At 34.8% G+C, this 21,609-nt stretch overlaps 1 protein-coding gene and 1 long non-coding RNA gene across 6 annotated transcripts; both read left to right on the top strand.

Annotated features, from left to right (window-relative positions):
* Positions 1 to 3,210: 3,210 nt before the first annotated feature.
* Positions 3,211 to 11,673, top strand: LOC114178097 (auxin response factor 3-like). 2 transcript variants are annotated; one of them, XM_085671177.1, is made up of 11 exons: positions 3,211 to 4,186; positions 4,301 to 4,357; positions 4,612 to 4,794; positions 5,068 to 5,152; positions 5,243 to 5,333; positions 5,414 to 5,578; positions 6,292 to 6,411; positions 6,489 to 6,564; positions 9,726 to 9,885; positions 9,966 to 10,897; positions 11,052 to 11,211. In XM_085671177.1, exons 1-11 carry the CDS (start codon positions 3,938 to 3,940, stop codon positions 11,094 to 11,096), a joined length of 2,163 nt encoding a protein of 720 aa, XP_085527303.1. In that variant the 5' UTR covers positions 3,211 to 3,937; the 3' UTR covers positions 11,097 to 11,211. The 2 variants fall into 2 exon arrangements, with proteins under 2 accessions (XP_085527303.1, XP_027919610.1); XM_028063809.2 differs by lacking the exon at positions 11,052 to 11,211 and adding an exon at positions 11,353 to 11,673 and having other exon boundaries at positions 3,215 to 4,186.
* Positions 11,674 to 13,874: 2,201 nt separating this feature from the next.
* LOC114177091 (uncharacterized) lies at positions 13,875 to 20,192 on the top strand. 4 transcript variants are annotated; one of them, XR_003603098.2, is made up of 8 exons: positions 13,875 to 13,889; positions 14,605 to 14,938; positions 15,194 to 15,396; positions 17,279 to 17,386; positions 18,808 to 19,059; positions 19,209 to 19,429; positions 19,523 to 19,769; positions 19,854 to 20,192. It is a non-coding gene; the product is annotated as an uncharacterized LOC114177091 (long non-coding RNA). The 4 variants fall into 4 exon arrangements; XR_014993413.1 differs by lacking the exon at positions 13,875 to 13,889 and having other exon boundaries at positions 14,602 to 14,713; XR_014993412.1 differs by lacking the exon at positions 13,875 to 13,889 and having other exon boundaries at positions 14,608 to 14,938; positions 15,168 to 15,396.
* Positions 20,193 to 21,609: the final 1,417 nt, after the last annotated feature.

Below are 21,609 nucleotides of genomic sequence, written 5' to 3'. Positions count from 1 at the left end.
TATAATATTTAGTTGAACTTGATATTTTGATAACAATTCTATGAAATTGACAAAGTGCTTTGTGGAATGCAGGATTCTGTTTTACATGACAGCAATACAAGAGTTACGAATAGACGTGTTTGGAAATTAAGTGACTACAATAACTTTTTTTGTAGCTTGTTGGTTGCCATGCAAGACATCCTTAATAGGAGAAACAAATTCATCTTCGGTTCTTTTATTTTTCCTCTCATCCAAAGTTGATTTCAACTTAGCAATTGATCCACCAAGTTCACGAATATCATGTTCTTGCTGCTCAATTACACTCATAAGCTGCTCCTTTTTTTTGGTTCCACCAGAGACACACTCTTTCCTCTTTCTTTTGTCACACTCACCATCACCTTTTGATAAAACTTCTTTCACAACTAACACACCTAGTTATTCCTTAGAAAGACAAAGATCAGCACAATCTGAAATTTAATTTCAAACAAACAACATCAATAAATTGCTAAAAGAACTCACAAAAAACATTGGACGAAAAAATAATAGAAAGTACCACATTATTTTTGAAACTACTTCTTATTGACACATCTCCAACTTTGTAATCAATCCAACGCAACAACCTTGGAAATTTGAATTGAATAACTGCACCTTTTCTCTTCACAAACAGGAAGTGATTAAAAGTCCATAACTATATCATACAATAATACAATTCATTTAAAACAAAGTTATTGATTCATAACAAAAACCAAAATGCTACAACATAAAATTCTAGAAAAACAAACTTACTTACCTGCAATAAATATACACATCTGACGACATGGAAGTGCTTTCGGTGTAATTGCTTCTTCAAAACAACTGACGCACTACACAAACTACCAACCAAGTACTCATAAACCACACCACCCCAGTTATATTTAACTAGACTAGTCAAATCATCTACAATTTTAAAAAGTGAAACAAAGACTGTTCCATTTCTATTAGGCAAAAGAAACTCAGATATGCCTAACAGAATGTACAACCAACAATGATCTTCTACATCAATACACTCACACTCAGTCAACAGATAATTATATAGTATAGTAACTGTTACCTTTTTTTTTAGAAAATTTCTTCCTACAAACACTATCAACGTCAACCTCCTCTAAATCAATTATATCTCCATAAACCCTCAACCCCAGGCCTACACATATGTGTAATAACTTAAACGCTACAAATTCGAAGTTAATCATGAAACCTCCTATGCTCTCCACCCACACATTACTTAACTCACAAAGAAGCTTTCGACTAATCTTAACTCTTTCATGCAACAAAACAAACCACCAAAACGGTGTTCCTTGAATACATTGTTTTTGCTCCACACTTAACTTCTTGTTCAACAAACCAATATACTGTGTTCTACAAGAATGCCTGAAATTAATCTGCAAATATTCATATTAAAAACCATACGTTAAACTTATTCTACTGAAATATAAATTAAGTTACAAAATAACAAAAACTAAAATACCTGACTTATATCACTACAATCTCCAACTTCACAACCTTCACTACCTTCAGAACCTTCACTAACGTCACTCATGTCAACTGACCTGAAATTATCAAACACATTAACCAAATTTAATTTAAACAAATTTGGCACATATCAATAAAATTACACACAACATAGTTAAAAACTGACAAACTAACTTTCTAACATCCAACAACACAAATCCAGTTTGCTTTTTGTACCCACCCAAGAAAAAATGCTGAAACCAACAAACTCACTTTCTAACATCCAACAACACAACTGCAGTTCGCATTTTGTACCCACCCAAGTTTAACTGCCGAAACACTTCTTCTTCAAAAGCATTCGCACATTCGAACCATTTTTGCTTACACAAACTTGTTCACATTTTTAATTAACAGTCCACAACAACATTTAGGATCGAAAGAACATCGATTTGGGGAACAAGAACACATAAAAATGGCATTTCATTCGGGGAACAAGAACATACGACAATAGGGTTTCATTTGGGGAAGAACAACAAAAAAATACGTGAAATCAATCAGGGAAGAAAAACATACCAAATTAGCCTTTGATTTGGAGAAGAACAATACAAAAATTAGGACTTGCAATTGTGGAGAAAGCTGCAGCAGCGATTGACAATGTTGTTCGGTAGAAATAACAGCCACAAAGCCCGCCGCTATTTTCCTTTCCCAAAATCACACTCTCTATTTTCCAAAGACCGCACTCTTCACTTATTTTTTCTCTATTTTTCTCTGCGAGCACATAACCTACAAACCATTCTTAATCTCTTAGTTTTCTTTTCATATTTAACGAAACATTAAAATATCCTATACTGCATAGACGGATAAAAAAAATCAAATAAAAGCATCACTCTATCATTATCCATAAATAAATAATTTACAAATTCCCCGGATTATTCATTACTTTTTGCCTAAGAAGACAGCTAATAATTATGATATGACCGTAACCATAAAGTCAAAACTCGGGTAGCCAAAGTAATTCGACATTTCTAATGAGGAAAGAGGAATGCTTTAAAGCAGCATGCAACTTTCTATATCCAACCTCCTCTCTCTTGAACCTGTCTCAGTTTTTTGGTTAATTGTCAACGTTAACCTCCATTGCCTCCCCAATTCGAGTGTGCCCTCAAAGATTCAGCTTCTCCATGATTTCAATTAAAACCAGTTTTCTGGGAGCATAATTTTCTACACTAATGACATCTGAAGCTCTGACATTTCACATTAGCTTTATATAATGGAAAATATTATGAAGTTATAATGAGAATATAGTTAAGTGGTAGAGGTTAAAACGCATACATCATAATGCTGAAAATAGTGCAATACTAACTGATGTATAGGCCCCCAAACTCCGTACTAGAAACAGCTCACTCATGGTGGGGAGAATCTAACATATCTAACATTTGCATTCTACATAGAACATTCAATTAATGGCATGGTCAACAAAGAAAGTGATCACAGAACCGACACTGAATTAGAAAATGAGATCTAATTTCGAAGATAATAGTAATGAAAGGTATTTGAATGAATTATAGTTATTATTAATAAGCAGAGGATAGGTGTGAGATTTGGTGAAATAGAAGGGGACAAAATAGACATCCGCCCGGAAATAAAGGGCGACCGTACAGTCCAAGACAGCAAAATAACCTTCACAAATAAAGGTGAGTCACTCCAACTACAGTACAGTCTTTTGTTGTTGTTGTTGCTTTCTTTTCTTCTCTCTCCTCTCCCCTTCTTTCTTTCTATCTCTCTCACCCTGCCACACATCACACCCAACAGTCTAAACATTGCAGCAACTGCACCACTGCTCCCGCCTCAGCCTGCAGACAAGAAAAAGGCCAAAAACAAAAAATAATATCATACCCATCAAAACAATTAAAACCCAAAGATCAACCCTTTTATTCGGTAACAGTACCTATCATGTAAACGATCTCGTTAATTGAATGCTTTTTATGCACACAACTCTAAAAATTGAATCTTTCATTTACACTTTTTAACCGTTGCTGTTATTTTGATGATAAATGTTGAAACTTTATTTTCCTTATAAGTAAGAAAATTGAATTTTGGAGTGTTTTAGTTAAGAGAGGTGGTTAAATGTGAAGGATAATGGTAGAGCGAATTGGTAAGAGAGTGGGAATGAAAGGGTTTCCCGAAAAGCGAACCCCATAATTGTGTGTAGTGAAGAGCCCAAAAAGGGTGGGAAAAATGAAGAGAGAGTGATTGGTCAGTGGGAGAGAAAGACAGACACAGAAAGCGGGTCTCTTTCTTTTGGAGTATTGGGTCAGGTTCTTTTGGCAATGCCAAAGTTGGTCACGCTCACTGAAAATGCAGGAGGCATGAAACCACTCCTTCAAATATCTCACCCCACTCACTACTCCTGTGCTTCTTCTTCTTCCTCCTCCTCTGCCTCTGCTCCTTCTCTCTCTGTTTCATCCTCCTCATGCCTGCCCTCATCGATCTCAACAGCGCCACCGAGGACCATGAAACGACATCGTCTCTCCCCTCCTCCGTCTGCCTCGAACTCTGGCACGCCTGCGCGGGTCCCATGATCTCCTTGCCCAAGAAAGGAACCCTTGTCGTCTACTTCCCTCAAGGACACTTGGAACAACACCTTCACGATTTTCCGCTTCCTGCTTCTGCTAACATCCCCTCCCATCTCTTCTGTCGCGTTCTCGATGTCAAGCTCCATGTGGGTCTTTCTTCATTCCTTTCTTTAAACATCGCACAACTACAAATGCTGTCCGGTTTTCTTCCTTTCATGTTTCCTGATTTACATTGAATGTCTTTGTGTTTTTTTTCGCAGGCTGAGGAAGGGAGTGATGAAGTGTATTGCCAGGTGGTGTTGGTTCCCAAAAGTGAGGTGAGGCTTATTTTTACAGTATGGTTTTGGAGAGTGTGCTAAAAAAAGAAACAAATTTTAGCTCAGTATCTTGGCTTCTTTAGCAATTGAGAATATTAGTATTTGCTTAATTTTAGCTGTTGGCTTTGTTTTCTGTCTCTGTCAATGTTATACTAGAGAAGAAGGGAACTACAAAATATTAAGTTGTGTTTTGAAAAGACAGGAGACGGGTATGTGAATGTATGTGAAGTGATTAATTTGGTCGGTGTTTGCAGCAAGTGCATCAGAAGTTGCGGGAAGGGGAATTTGAAGCTGATGGTGAGGAGGAGGATGCTGAAACTGTGATGAAGTCCACCACACCTCACATGTTCTGCAAGACTTTGACAGCTTCTGATACTAGCACTCACGGTGGATTTTCTGTGCCTCGTCGTGCTGCGGAAGATTGCTTTCCACCTCTGGTAACAATTACGAATGACCATGCATTCCTTTTCCTCTTGTGGCACTCTGAGCCTGATTGAGTGGTTCTTAGATTGCTCTAATCTGTTTCATCATTATTATTTTTTATGTGATATATACTTAAAGTTACTCCTTGCTTCATATATGTTTTGAATCGACACACACCACACGCCCGTGTTCACTTTGAGAGATATATTTCATGGTAACAAATGGCATTGAATTATGTTGTATAACTCTTTGATAGCGTTTTGAATTTAAATCCGTTGTTACTTTAGGAATACAGTCAACAGAGACCTTCGCAGGAGCTTGTGGCGAAGGATCTGCATGGTCAAGAATGGAGGTTTCGACATATTTATAGGGGTATGTCCTCTTTTTTATATGTTAATGGACAAATCAATTAGAATAGTTCATGGTTGTTTGGGTTTTGTTTTTCCTGTTTCTCATGAGCAGGGCAACCACGACGACACTTGCTTACCACTGGGTGGAGTGCATTTGTGAACAAGAAGAAACTTGTATCTGGAGATGCTGTTCTGTTTCTTAGGTATGAAGACCTCGATTCCATCAAATATTGTCTAGTAACCATAACAGAGACAGGACCAACATTTTATACTTAAATGGCAGGGGTGAGGATGGAGAATTAAGATTGGGAATTCGTAGGGCTGCTCAATTAAAAAGTGGCAGTGCCATTTCAACTTTTGCTGCCGAGCAATTGAATCTTAGCAGTCTTCTGGATGTGGTTAATGCTTTATCAGCAAAACGTGCCTTTAGTGTTCACTATAATCCAAGGTATTTTTTCTAGTTATTCTATTATACTTTTCTAGGTACTTAATGGAAGGGAAACTATCGATTTCTATCAACAATTCATTGTTTCTATTGTATTAGCTAAGATTTGATACACCTTATGCTCTTCAAATAGATGCTTATGGTTTAGCTATAGTTATGAAGCAAAACAATTACTAAATCAGCCTGTCCACATTATTATTAGCCTAAAATTCTAGTTATATACATGAAATGAGATTTGGTGTAATAGCAGTAAACAAAACCGTGACAAATTCTTTGCTACTTCCCAAGGTTTTCAGGCCCTTTTATTTGGCTCCCATATACTTCGTTGTATGAGTTGAACTGAGATAGGCACATAAAAGTCAAGCATATGCTTTAGTCTGTTGCTGTGTGTGCGTTCTAGGATTAGAACCTCAAGTTTTCCTGGTGCCTATCTTTTATTTTTTATTTTTTACAATAGGTTTCCATGCTTTCATCATATTTTTAGCCTATAGCAGACACATATTTTTACCTTGGTGAATAATTTCTCTTTCAAATTCTTAAATACATTATTATTATGTGAATATCCTAACAGCATATGCTTCCTTCCCTTCCATTTTAATGCTTCCTTCCCTTCCTCTAGTACATGATTTAATTGTATGTACTGCCGTGGTCTTAAGTCTCCATGGATTTTTCTTTCTTTCTTGTCAAGCATGCTATCTGATTGCTGGCTTCTATAGGGTCAGCTCATCTGAGTTCATCATACCCGTTAAGAAATTCTTGAGGAGCCTTGATTATTCTTATTCAATTGGAACAAGATTCAGGATGCGTTTTGAAACTGAAGATGCTGCAGAGCGAAGGTTCGATCATACTTATGTTTTTTCCATTTTTGATGACCTTATTAATAGAGAATCTTACTCAATTTTATATTGGGCAGATTTACAGGATTGATTGTTGGAATTACTGATGTGGATCCTGTTAGATGGCCTGGATCAAAATGGAGATGCCTAATGGTATAATATAACTATCCTGTGTATGCTTGAAGTGTGTCAGTAGATACCTTGCCTTTTTCTGTCTTGGCCGTTTTAGTAATATTGTGGCTACAATTTGTTATAGCTACTTACCTGCTAGATGGTTATTTGGTGAAATCAGGCATGTGATATGCATAAACCTTTGTGCCTAACATCTAATGTTACATTAAAGGGGAATACTCTCAAAATTACAAGCTTATTTTTTCAATTTTATAGTCTAATAATTCAGTGATTGAATTGAATTCACTTAATCTGATAGTTGTAAATTGTAAAAGCTACATGGGTTGTTGGCTGTTTTATGCACTAAATATTATATTTAGGTACTCAGAATAGTTGGATTTTAAACTTCACATATCACATCATATTATTTTGGGTTGAGAGGTTCTATACTTGATGGTATCTATTAATATAATAAAAGAGGGAGCACAAATAGCAATAGCAATTTTTTTACTTGTCACGTGCACAGCAATTTCAACAAAAAATTGAAAAAATAAAGTTGTCCTCTTTTTTGCTTCTAATAAAAGGAAAACACCAAAAGGTGGAACAACATCCATACGACACATGGCTCACTCTCCACTATACACATCCATTGATAGTATGGATACCTATACCGCTTGATATTTGGAATATTGGTGCTGTCTTTGAGATAGATGGCATGGTCACATTACTTTTTTGGAGGCAATTCAGTAGGTTTTCTGAATAGATCTTCATAAGCTGCAAGTACATCAGCCAAGGCAGGGCTGAGAGTGTCTCTTTCCTTATCTGACATCATGGTGGCTTGACAGGACAACACATTCTTCTCCTTGATTGGTAAGAGCTTTCACCATTGCCTTCCATGATGCTTGAGATTTCCATTGTGAAGGATCAGCTTGGATGCTTTTCTTCTCACCTTTATCTCCAAAGTAAGAATCAAGTTTTTAAAATGTGCCTTGACATTCCCCAAGCTAGCCAACCAATCCATCCCTAACACCAAATCTGTCCCTCCTAATTCCTTGGAAATGAAATTAGTCGAAGCACCGCAATCTACCAATATTAACACCTCCTTTTCCTTAATCATTCCCAGTCGTATATAATTTTCAGCTTGAATCTTTTCTTTCAAGCTGTTAAGGAAGATTCCCTTGAGCATTATTCTCTCTTCTTTCTTCAGTGGTGCGGACAAAGGTTCATACTTCTCCTTGTATTTCATTATAGAGCTGGTTTGTTGTAGACTCAACAAAGGGCCAAAACGATTCTGTACCAGTCCCGGTTGAATGCGTCAAATCAACAAGCCTTTAAAATCCTCCCAGCTGGGTTCTTGACTCTGGTTTGTCCACCATTGGTACGAATTTTCAAACCTTATCTTCCAAGGCTATCACCTCAGCATCTAGTTTTTCATCATCTTCGACCAAACTGAGTTTGAAATACCTTTCAGCCCTCATGATCCAACCATAAGCATCAACTCCTTGAAATATTGGAATCTTAAGTTTTCGCCCTCTGAAATCATGTGATGACTCATGACTACTAGTCCGGGTTGTGTGCCTTGCACCATCTTCACTCTCAACTTCGCCATCAATAGCATTGTGTGTCACTCTCCTCCTGTGTCAATGGCGCACGCGAGGATGCCCTCGTTGTGACCTGCTGCGACAGATGATAAGATTTTTCAGCTCTGCCAGTTGTTACTTGAGTCCTTCCATGTGTTGCACCATTGTGCGACGAGTCAGTACCATGCACTCCCAGAAGCGAGTGGTTTGATACCAATTGTTAAGTATCCTTGTATAAGAACACAAACAATGGAAATGAAAGTATTCTTTCTATATACAAATAAGAAAAGAACCAAAACCTCAAAGAATACGAGTCTTTTTGCTCCCAAAAGTTCCCAGGTCATTCCTCTCGTCCCCCGCGTAAATCTCCCTCTCCTATCTTTATTCCCTCTCTCCTCTAAAGAAAAGTTACCCACACGCTGTCACACCTATCATGTCAGCCATTATGTTATTACAGTCAAGGACATGCGCTTGTGGGTCCCCCCAAGTGATGGGTTTCCACTTCCTCTCATAGACCTGGTGGATTTTCCTACTTTTCTCTTCCACTCTTTCTCCTTCATTCGTATCAATATCATTTGTATCAATATCGTCTAAACTGGTTTGCTGTCTTTGAAATCCTAATCTAATTTCTACTATTGCAAACCCTAATTTCATGTGTTTAAATGGGTCATTGTTATATATGGTGCTCCATCTTTCCTGTCAATGTTTTCCAAAATCATGCTGCAATGTCGTTTAAGATGGTTTGATCTCCTTTGAAACCCTAATCTATTTTCCACTCTCGCAAAACCTAATTTCAAATGTCTATGCGCATGACTCACTATGCCCCGTGTTGTTTTTCACAAACCCTTCTCTGTCATCTGCATTTTGGCAGTCCTTTCTGATTTTGAATTTGAAATACAAACTTTCAAACCCCATATGTACCTGTATTTTTTATTTTTTACCCTTCTATTTTAACTAATAAAATTTCAAATTTATTATTTATTTGTTTTTGTTGCATTTTATGTGTTTACTTATGTTTGAACTCATTTTGCTCTTTTCTACACATTTGCGTGCTGAAGTACGGTGACAATATGTCTTTATTGCAAATGAAAAGCACCACTTAATTAAATACTAGTGTAGGTACAATTGATTGATGTGAAAGTCAAGTTGAAGCTAGTATACAGTTCTGAAGATAAAAAAGTTTGAATATCAATAAGCTGAGTGCTAAAAAAATATCAATCATGAGCATTCTTGTAATAGTTCTTGTTTGTAGTTGAAATTGTTTCTTGGACATGGAATTTTCTTCATATGTTTTGTTAGTATGGAATATAGTGTTAATTTTCCTGACGTGTTTGAAGCTTAGTATGCAATATAGAAAAGCTTTGCATGCTGGTAGTGAATTTATTCCTTTATTTTTATAGTATACTTTAATTAATATTTTAAATTACAATTCAGATCAATGGTCATTCTTCTAGTATTATGAACCATGAGTACTTTTTGGTGTTTAGCTCATAGCCTAAAATGTTTAAAACTTAAAATGATTTTTATACATATCTGGAAATCTGATCAATGGGTTATCCTTATAATCATGACTGATTATATAACGTCTTTTTGAGTTAACTTTTGATTTTCATTTATTTGAAGGTAAGGTGGGATGACCTAGAAGCCTCAAGGCATAATAGGGTTTCACCTTGGGAGATTGAGCCATCTGGTTCTGCATCTACTGCAAATAACTTGATATCAGCTGGTTTGAAGAGGATCAAGATTGGATTGCCTTCAACAAAGCTAGATTTCCAAGTTTCCAGTATGTCTTTATTTTTTATTTACTTTGAGCTGTTCTACCAAAGGCAGTTTTGTTGTTGAGTTGTTCCATTCTTTTGACAGATGCAATTGGATCATCAGACTTTGGCGAATCTCTAAGGTTCCAGAAGGTCTTGCAAGGTCAAGAAATGTTGGGTGTTAATACTACTTTCGATAGTATTAGTGGTCAGAATCACCAGCTATCTGATTTGAGGAGATGCTATCCTGGCTCAAACTGTCCTAGGATTGCTGCAACTGGAAATAGCATTGGAATTCCACAAGTGAGTTCCAATGTTTCCTGCAATGGCATAGGCTTTAGTGAATCTTTCATATTCCAGAAGGTCTTGCAAGGTCAAGAAATACTTCCAAGCCAACCATATGGAAGGGCCTTGTCTGTTGATGAGGCTTGTGGAAATGGTCGCTTTGGACCTTTTGATGGTAACCACACACCGAGACCCAGCAATGGATGGTCTTCCCACTTGAGTAACAAGTCTTCACATTTGCATCCACCTGTTCCATCTGGGCAAGTTTCATCTCCATCATCTGTGTTAGTGTTCCAGCAAGCAGTCAATCCAGTTTCAAACTCTGATTATAACAGCAAAATCAGTCAGGTGATGGAAGGTAAAGTCCATCAACAACTTTCATACACTTCTGAAGCTAAAGGTGGAAAATTTGTATCAGCCCCTTATGAGCCTCAGCCTCTTCGTGGACTAGTTCAGGAAGGCACAAGTTCTTTTGGTGTCTCAAACTTGCATAATCAGTTAGAAAGTTCTCGTTCACACGATTCTATTTCAGCACTTCGGGCTAGTAAAGAGTTGGTTCCCACTTGTAAAAGTCGATGCAGAGTCTTTGGCTTTTCACTAACTGAGGGCGCTCCTGTTGCAAGTACAGAAGTAGCTGCCGCCAACCCATCTGCAGTCACATGTTCTGGACCTTCCTTTGCAAGACACGGTGAAGATGGTTTCCACCCAACGCATCCGCATAGGAGCAAGGCAGTGGGAAGTTATTGCACCAAAGTAAGCAATCTTTATCCTCTAAGACATGGAATTTGACATAGCATTCTACTGGAATTCTCTTGAATAGAATCTGTAGTTTCACTGGCTTGGAACTAGATAAGACTGGATTTCACATCTTTGATATTGTTTGATTTGCTCTTTATATTGCTATCAGAAGCATGAAAATGTTACCAAATTCCAATTCGCTGTAGCAAGATAATGATGGATGGTTAACCAAAAGAGTGAATGATGTAATGCCGGTAGGAGTTATAGTTTCCAGAATTTAGTTTATCTATTTTCATTGTCAAAGTCAGTTCTTGCCATTTTAAGTCATACACAGCCGAGTGTTATGCTTGAAGAGTTAAGCAATTGCTTGTTATGTCTTATAATGGTGGTGATGCTTCTACGCCTTATTTGATTTTTTGTTTCTTTCTTTTGACTCTCGGTTGTTATTAAATATTGCTTATTGTCTGCAGGGTGTGCTGCAATATTGACTTGAAAAATCATGATGTATTCTAGTAGTGATGCTGTCTTAAAGTAGCAGAAGAGAATGTCCACTGCTGTACTAATGTGGAGAATATTATAACCATTCGCCTAAATAGATAAAAAATTGGCTGTGACACAATCAAGTTCCTGTATTAATCTTTTATGTACTCTATTATTCAGTTGTAAAACGATGCATTTGTATTTACCGTTATGGCCATGTGAGCCAGGTGGCACTGCATAACCCTTCATTTATCTTGAATTGGGCATGATTACTTAAGAGAACAGTAGCTCATCATGTTTCATGACTTTAATGTTGTCTCCATATTTACGTACTCTCCCCGTTCTTATATATTCTTTGATATTAATCCATTGATAGCTTCTTTAGTATTAAATCTCTTTTTCTTGTTTTTAAGCCCATTGTAAATCTTTTAAAAGAAAAAAATTGTGCTTTTCCTTATCTTAGGAAGAAAGGAACCACTGGATTATGATAAGATTGGATGAGAAATAAAGTGTCTGGTGAGTATCTCATCCACAAATTAATAAAAGTGGCAAAAAGGAAAAAAAATGATAAAAGAGTTTAAAAAAAAATGTAGAAAAATTATTCTTGTCAAAATGAGCAATAAAAGAAAAAAAAGTTATTTTTGAAATTATGTTCCATTATTCTTCTTAAATTATTATTTCAAAAAAAAAAGAAAACTAAAAATCTTAAAAAATTTTCTACCTTTATCTTGGTACCATTATAACTTGTAAAAAGTACTCATGTTCTTTGATTGTATGTTTTCTAAAAGTTTGTGGATATTAGAGTTTTGTTAAGTATTATGAGTTTTTACTTAAATGAGTATTTTGAGTGAAAACATTAGCCAAAACACTTGAGTGAATTTTGGTGAGAAAATACACATTTAATTTGAGTTCTTTCTTTCATAATTGTTTGTCTTATGAATTCAAAAAATTAACTCGTGTGGAAAATAAAATTTTTCCGTTTGTTTATGCCTATTAGGGGTGGAAGTCACTTAGGAGGATATTGAAAAACATCCTTGAATTCATCCAAGACTATAAACAAGTCTTGAGGACACTTAGAGTGAGGCTTTTGAAAAGAGGAAGAAGATTCACTTGGGTAAGAAGGATTTATGACATACTCTTATGTGTTTTTATCTTAGCTTACCCTTTTTGTTTGTTGTGTGTTTATGGCTTTGCCCTACCACGATCGTGTGATTACACATGAGCAAATGTCCAAACAGATGGTGGTACACAACTGGGAAATGAGTAGATGGATCAAAGTTTAACCTAAAAGACTTTATCTTTCTCTTTATTTCAATTTTTGTTTTACGTATTCCCTAAGATGTTGAAGTCACGTTTCATGTTAAGTATTTTGGATATTTTAATATAATGAAAACCTGAGGAATCCTTTTTTAGTATCATTTTCAATAATAAGTTATTGTTCTTGTACATTCCTTTTTCTTGAAAGTAAAAAAGCGTTAGACGACCCTTGTGAGACGTGTTAGACGACTCTTATAAGAGGTGTTATACGACCCTTATAAGAAGTATTAGAAGAATCCTGTAAAAGGCATCAGACAACCTCTTCAAAATACGTTAGGTGACTACTATAGAAGCATTAAAATGCTTCAAAGTTTATAGTAAATAACCTTACAAAAAGGCATTATCACTCAATTGTTTTACATCCGAAAAATTCCTACACTTGTTAAAAAAGTTTTGCTTTAAAACATCGTAATGATTGTTACATTTAGTAAAATCATTTAGATTAATGAAAAATGGATTAATACAAAGTGAAAGATGATAAGCATAATTATCGATCCTTGAGCATGGGAGGCATGAGAGGCACAATCTTGTCACTTGACAAAACTCCTTAGCACATGATTCAACCTTGAACTCCAAGCTAAATCAAATTAGGGTTTTACTTCTCATTTTTGGAGATTCATCTAGGGTTTTTGTAGCTATAAATAAAGGTGGTCCTTCCATGAAAAATCACTTTGAGATTAGTAATGAAACTGATGGAAATCATCTCAAAACCTTCATCCGTTCACGTGTCTTTTATTGGACCTAATTGGAGCAGGTTGTGTACCTAAGTTCCTTCTTTCAAAAAACAAGGGCCAAAAGTCTTGTAACCCCTGTAGGAGTGTGCACCTTCTAGCCGTTAGGGCTAGCCTTTAGGGTTTAGCTTCCTATTTTCGTTCTTGTTCTTCTCCTTTAACGACTGCCTTTCTTCTTCCTATAAAGACCATGGTTTGTAAAACTAAGCTTAGATGAATAAAGTGAGGTTTTCCCCTTTTCTCAGAGCTCATGCTGGAACGTGAGAGAGACTCACTCTTCCAATGCGAGATTCACATATTCCCGTGCGTTTCTTCGATCTCCTCTGATGGATCGAGGTTTGGAGGCTTCAATCGAGATTTCGTCAAGTTTCCTCTTATTAGATCAAGCCTCAGACCTTTTACCGTGAAGCACCATCAATCAGAAATGTTGTCATTCTACTTATCAAGGCTAAGACATTTCTCCTAGAATTTCTCTTGAGGTGATACAACTTCTCTAAGAGCACCCAAAACATTACACCACCTTTCCCTGTATGTGCATCCCAATTGCCATTTCCAACAACTTTCGCACCAATTGAGCATTTCCACCATGCTTGGCCCCACCTTGCTTGGAGAACGAGCCATCAATGTAGTGTATATGTGTCAACAATTTAATAATTGTTGCTTTAAATAAAACTAGTACGAGACCGTGCATACGTACAGATCATGTTTTTTGTTTTTAAAATTTGGTTATTTTGAAAACAAATTTTAATATTTTTATGTATAAATAAATTATTTTAAAGACTTTAATCGTTAATTTAATTATATGTACCGATTACATTAATTTAATAAATATATTATTGATATAATTAGGTTAAATTAATTATTACTATACTTATTTTTTTTAGTATATTTGAATGATGAATTGGTGATATGATAGATTGATGAATAGATTTTAAGTATATTCGTATTATCTATTTTTATTTTTTATAATATATATTGTTATTTAATGTTATTGTATATAATCAATTATTTACACTACAAAAAAAATATAATTATAATGGGGTTAATTATTGGGGGTTATAATAACCTCCACTAAAAAATATACATAGAAGAACCCTCTTTAAATAAAAGGGGTTTTTAAAAAAATCCCAGTAAAATTTTATAATTTTTTAAAATTTTAATTTGGCTAAGCTTACCAAACTCTTTCGCTCTCAGGTAGAAGGTATCTCTAACTCAATGGTTGTGGCTTGTGGCTTACGAAAGTCTTTCGTTCAAGAAAAAAGAGTATAGCTGGTAAGAAGAAGAAGTAGTGCCTCTCGTCAAGGTAAACTGTGTACCTCTCCTCCATCATTTTCGTCTTTTTCTTTCTGATTTCCTTTTTGTCTCGGTGGCTTTCGATTTCATCTTTGTCTCTCTAATTTTATTTCTTTCGATTTCAATTTCAATTTCGTCTCCTTGCTTTTAACGTTCATGCCCTATGAGCGCTGGATTGTGCCGTTGGAGGAAGACATTCTTTCTTTTTTGATTTCATCGTTCTCCCTGAAATCAGGTAAAACCATGCTTTCAATTTCGTCGTTCGTCTCCATGCTTTCATCTTCATCTCAGTTCAATTTCATCTCTCTAATTTCATGATTTCATAGTGCCTCTCACCATTCTCACCATGAACATGTTCGTTTGTTTTGCCCTAACTTCTCTGATTTTGTTTTGTAGTTATCTTGATTGTTTTAGGTTCTATTGATTTTCCTGAGTTTGTTTCGCCATTTTCTTGTTTGTATAAGGCTTATTTTGTTGAAATAAAAACTAGAATCGAGCTTGGAATGTTTTGTGCACACAAGGGTGACAACTCAGAACTACCACCAGTATCGGCACGTGGAGAAACAAAGGTGGAAGCTAGGATGGATATGGGCTAAGAGTGAAGTGATATGGTCAATAAGGCTATAGCAACTGACAGAGGGAATTGTTAATCTTATAGTGGCTCTCATACGTAAACTGTCAGATGTTCTCAAGGTTGGTGTCTCGACTTTAAATTATAAGCATTCTCTATATGATTTTATTTTACCCTCTTTTATGTAAACTGTCATCTATTATGTTCTGATAGATACTTGGGTTGGATATTTGTGCTAACATTATGGTTGGATGTGATATGAGAAGAGTCATACGTGATGGACAAAAGAAGCGAGTAAAAATATATAAAAATCAATGTTGTGAGAGGTCTTGTTGGTTGTTAGTGAGGGTGGTTTGGAGTTGGGTAAGGGGATGTATGATGTCCTCAAGGCAGTTGGCAACCAATTTATAGATACTGTGATCGGCCATTGCTGGTTGGAGCACTTGATATGGCATTGTAAAAAAAATGGGTAAAAACAACTAAATTACTGCAAAATGATAAATTCATTCTTCTCTAGCTTCTATTTAATCATTTAGAGGAATATATTGTCAGTACATTGACAACTCATTGGGTTCCCTGCATAATCAAGTGACAAGAAGAAAGAATATAGTGAAATATTTGATTTTGTAAGGCCGTTATGCTTATTTTCTTACATGGCAGCAGACAGGAACTAGTTTTATAATTGATCAAACAAAGTCTTGATAGTAGTTGGACTTCTTTGTAACCTCTTGGGCCCTAATGATCTGGCTGGATTGCTAACAATATTTCAAGTCAACTTATTCTCAAGTCATGTATCAGTTGAAATGGCTTATTCAGCTAATTTCAAATATTTAACAACCAAGAAATAAAAATGTACATAATCTTTTTGTAGACTTATGTCATTTGATATTTTAAATCCTGGGTAGTCATCCAAAATTAAAGGGATTATATAGAAGCCACACTTCTCCATTTTAGTGCATTGAAATACTTCACACTAGCCATTCCCCAAATGCTTAGGGACAGAAATGGATTACTTACTTCTCTGCCACACAGAGTTGTGCGGTAAATGGTTTGAGTATGAGGTTTGAATGTGTATGTTTTTTCTTAAATATTGTATATGAAATGTGTGTATGTCATGTGTAAATACTGGTGCCAGAGCTACATTCAACTTTCTTGTTTTCTTTTGAAATAATACTTGAATTTATAGTTGTCTCTTATTGAAGTGAAGTTTGCTCCTGCTTCTTAGCAGTCAAAACTGTAACCTGAGTCAAAATAGGCTTATAAAATGAGCCTATTTTGATATCATATGATGTAAAACAAGAATCGAAAGAAATAAATAAGCAATGAGGAAAATACTAGTTATAGTTAGCCCAGATGATAGAAAGAAAGCATAATTGCAGCAAAGGTGGTGAGTGGTTGAACATAATATGGGATGAAATTAACGTGGATAGCGACTGAGAAGAAGAAGAAATATAAGATGAAGGTGATGGTACGTAGGTGGTGAAGTGAGAAAAAGTATGGCTGGTTCTGGTGTGAGAGATGTAGGAAGAATAGGGTGATTTGACGGGAATTGAATGATGGAAGAAGGGAGCATAGAGACAGTATCCTTTAAGTGATGGACATGTTTGTAGGAGAGATATGGGTATGTAGACCTTTGTATTTTCTCTATCTCACTCATGCAATAACCAAAAACCATTACATTAAATTATATTGTGTGGACCACAGTTCAAGCACGCAGCTTTAACTCATGCTCAACACAACCCAAAACAAGCAAAACATCTTAAACGTCTACTTGTTAATGCCCACCCTTTCTACTACTTAAGAAGCAAACTCTCCATAAAAGTATAAAATCCTGCTACTATTATTCAAACATCACAACCCCTACACTTTCAATTACCAACCAGGTCCCCCTAAACTCTCAAGCAAGGTCTTTTTTTTCTTTTTTCAATTGTTGAGACATTTGACTAATTCATCTTAAATTATTATCCTTCGTTGTTTAATTTGATGTGTTTATCTTATTTGTAGACCACCTGAAGATGAAGAAAATATCAACCAAGAAGAAATTGTCAACCAATAAATCTTCTACATGGGGACATGTAGTTACACCTGCAGCTCATCATCAATCTCATTCAGGTAATTATGTCACTTCCTTAAGGTTAACCATGTAATGCTAAAATATGTTTCAGGAAACTAACAGAAAACAGTACAGAACCAGAGCCTTTCTAGAGCAGAGATCACATACTTCATAAATACTATCAGGTCATAAACATTTGAAAAATAGGTTATAATGACCACTCTATAAATGATTCTCTAACCAAAGTTTAGTAACCATAATCGATGCTATATAATGCACACTAGACTTTGCCAGTGTCTTTTCAGGGGACTTTCTATTTGTATCATGTAGAGACTGCACATATTTCATGCTTTACTGATATTTTCGTTTTCTCTGTTTTGAACCTTGTTTTGTTTTGCAGGATATTTTATCCTCTCCTTAATTGTGCATTTTCATTTCTGCCATTTGAACTTATCTTTCTTTAAAATGAAGTAAAAATAATATTGCTTTGAAAAGTAATAGGTAGTGAAGGTTTGTATGCACTCACAAACCTACACATTGAACATATAAAAATTTAAAATGGTTCCATCAATTTAAATTTTTTTTTTTATGATTTTAAGATTATTGTATTTCTTTAAAGTAGGGTATTCAAATGTTGCTCACACTTTTGATTCAACTTTTGAATTCAATTCATATAAATATATAAAATATGTTCAATTGAAAGTTCTGTTGATGGAAAGGGTTTATCTTTTGCTAGTAAAAGAAATTGTCTTCCACGGTGTGTTTCTACACTTCTTAATTCACTCTTTTTTTATTCTATGCTACAAAATATGCCCTCTGCTTTCATATTAACGGATAATCATGCAGCATGTGACTAAATTCATATTTGATGCGTTTTTGTCAAATACTAAAATATTAACCATGTAAGTTAACCATGTAGCTTAAAATATATATTATAAAAGAAAATATTAATCATGTAAGTTAAATTTTGATTTTTAAAATTTAAAATGATTAGTTTTTAGTGACCTACTGCTATTTTTGTTGCTGATATTTGTATCAAAAAGCCATGTAAACTACCAGAGATATGGCATGACCCATTGTATATACCAGACTTATGTTTCAGTGAGTTGGTCACCTTAACTGTTGAAAACTGTCAGTTTTTATCAGATGTCGTGCTACCCTTCCATTTACTTCTTTATTACCAAAATTGGAGGCATTGGTAGTTGAAAACTGTGATTCTTTGAAAACTATATTTGATGTCAAATATATAACAAAAGACACATTAACAAAAGACACATTGGTTCTTGGAGGAAGTCCACGTCATCAAGTGCAGCTCCATGAAAAATTTCAGTGCATCCAACAAAATAGATAATTCCATAAAGTGGTATTATTCAGAATATGCGAGAGCCCGAAAGGAAACTGATCTCAATTCTGCTCTAAACAGAACTTCACCTTAATTGTTGTGATTTTTCTAACTTTATCAATTTTTATCCGTTCTCAGGAGACTTGAAGATGAACTTTTCAACCTCAAGTAAGTCTAAGTCAAAACTTGAAGTGAGTACTCATTCTTCATTACCTAGTACTCAACCTCCAAGACTTGAAGTACAAATTCCAACCCCAATTACAACTCAAGCAAATATTCAACAAGGTTCTTCATTTTCATTTTCCCCTCCACTTCCATCTGCATCTCAAGCAAGTATTCAACAAGGTCCTAAATATGCTTGTCCTCCACCTCCATCTGCACCTCAGCCAAGTAATTTGTTTTGTCATATTCTATATACATTTTGTATTTTGTTTTATATTCTGTATTTTGTATATATTCTATTATACATTAGATTTTGTATATATCAATTTGATTTTATATTCATTTTTAGGAATATCTAACCAATGTATTTTTTCAAGGACCTTGAAAGTGAGGATATCTTGAACTAGCCAACCCCCAATTGCACCTCAATCTAATCCTCAGCCACCACATCAATCTTTTCCTGTATTTGAACCAATAATACCAACTACATCACATTCATATTCTGAAAATGAAGAGGAAGAAAATGAGGAGACTGAGTTGCAAGTAGTTGAACAAAGGCCTGTAACCCGAAAAAGACCATGGTTTGTTAATGTGATTGGTAAGCAACTATGTACAAAGTACTACCTAATATATTATACATATATTTGTCTTTATAATAAATTAGTAACAATTATTTTCTCACATTCCGTAGATGATCAAGGAAAGAGAATTACAAAACAACTACGAACCAATAATGTGTGGCATTTACCTCCTAATGAAAGGATTGTTGTGCAGTGGAATAATGAGGGCCAACCAATTGCAGATGGTGGAGCATTATTGAATAGGTTCTTAGGTAGCATTGCAAGAAGCTCTAATTCTCTTCCCATTAGCTATTCTAGTTGGAAGAAGATTCCTAAAGAGAGTTGCCTCGTGATTTTACTATGCATCATGCACCAACGGTAATATCTAAATCTTCATTAAATTAATATATGTTTGATATTATTATTTGGAAAATTATTAATTATCATTATTTTTTATGTTAGGTATCTGATCAAGGAAGTGTTCCTAATGAAGAAACAAATAATCAACATCAAGCCCCGCATTAGACGATATTATTCGTTTACTTTTAGAATATGTCAACAAATATGCCTCTAGGAAACTTTTGGTTAATTATGCTAATGGGGAACAACTATGATTTCCTTTTACATTTTGGTTCATTGGTCCACTTGCTTATTATGTCATTATCATTCAAATGCTACCTCTCCAACACTTATTATATTAAGAGCATTATGACTCCTAGTCCACTACTAGTACTATTTGAATGAATATTTGTATTGATTGTTTATTTTGAAGTGACCTTGGAGTTTTTACTTTTTAGTTAATGAGATGTGTTATGAAAATGAATACTTTTATTGAAACTTAGTCTCTAAGAGTATTCAATTTATTTATATTAGGGTATGGTCATACAAAATGGTTAAGTTACTTTTCTTTTTGTTTTGGTTGTATTGTCAAATGTAATCATCCTCTAAAATAATAATGAAAACCAAAATGTTAAGTTGTCAAATGTTTTTAGAACCCCAAGCATTAAAGGAGGTTTTCTGAACCCCAAGCATTAGCGGGGGTTTTTGAAACCTCGGGCATTAGCGGGGGTTTTCGAAATCCCAAGTAAGTTGCGCTAGTTCTAAAGATTGCTAAAAACCCCCGGTAATCTGTTAGTTACACTTGCTCTTCCAAGGCAATTACAAACCCCTGGTAAAACCATTAGTTGGGGTTAAAACCCTCAGAAATACCAAATAAAATCTCCCCTAAAAATAATTATTTTTGTAGTGTTATAATTAAATGATTTGAAAGGATTGATTTGTTAATTTGAGTATATGTAATTATTACATTTATTAAGTAAATATAATTTTGATATAATTATGTATAATTAATTAGTTTTATATATTATATTTAATTTTTTAATTTTGGTTATATTTGTAATGTTATTGGTTTATAAGTTTATTAATTGCCGATAAATTTTAAATTTAATGTCATTAGGATTAAATTTTATATATATTATAATTAAGTTTTTAATTGTTGATTGAACCTAATAGTAGATAATTTAAATTGTATTAGAAACATAATTTTTTGGGTGTTAAATTAATATAATTAAATTTGAAATAAAATATTTATGGGAATATGAAGAGATGGCGGCAAATGAAATTATTGTATGTCTTATCAAGGTGTACAAACTGATATTTTGGAGCATGCTAATCTATGTGGTCATAACGTTTGGATTTGGAGGAGACATTTCCTTTAGTTTGTTTAAAAGGAAGTTCAATCACTATGGCTTTGTTTGTTCAGAAACGAAGAAGGAAAGCAGTTATCCTCAGGAGTTACAGAAGGGTCCGACCATCAAATGTCTACCTCCAAGGCTTCTAGCTTTACCAATTTCTACTAGAACTCTATGATGGTGATGGAACCCTTAGAGGTTGGTCCGTTTGCATGTTTCATTTTGTTTAAGTTTTTTTGTGTTTCATGTATAAAGTTACTTTATGGACGAAAGTTTAGATTTTTCTGTGATCGTTTGCTTCAAGCATGTCCTTTATTTTTTGTTCAAAGTTTTTATTTTTATGGATCGTTGTGGTTTTGTGTATCACAGGACTGGTTGGAGTTTGAAGAAGGTTTTGATGAACAATGGGGAAAATCACTACTGATGGGGACAAACTTTTTCAGTAATCCAAAAGGAAACGTGATCAACATAGAGTTTGAAGAAACTCTTCTTGCTCAAAGACAAATCCGTGTGGTTGAGCAGATAAT

This window comes from Vigna unguiculata, chromosome 3 (assembly GCF_037176805.1).
Source record: "Vigna unguiculata cultivar grain cowpea cultivar isolate G323 ecotype 2 chromosome 3, ASM3717680v1, whole genome shotgun sequence".
Taxonomy (NCBI): domain Eukaryota; kingdom Viridiplantae; phylum Streptophyta; class Magnoliopsida; order Fabales; family Fabaceae; genus Vigna; species Vigna unguiculata.
This window is presented reverse-complemented; position numbering and strand designations above follow the sequence as displayed.

Coding starts and splice junctions, on each gene's coding strand:
- LOC114178097 (XM_085671177.1), top strand. CDS start 3,938: ATGCCTGCCCTCATCGATCTCAACAGCGCCACCGAGGACCATGAAACG. Junction 5,334..5,413: donor GATGCTGTTCTGTTTCTTAG/GTATGAAGACCT, acceptor CTTAAATGGCAG/GGGTGAGGATGGAGAATTAA. Junction 5,579..6,291: donor AGTGTTCACTATAATCCAAG/GTATTTTTTCTA, acceptor TGGCTTCTATAG/GGTCAGCTCATCTGAGTTCA.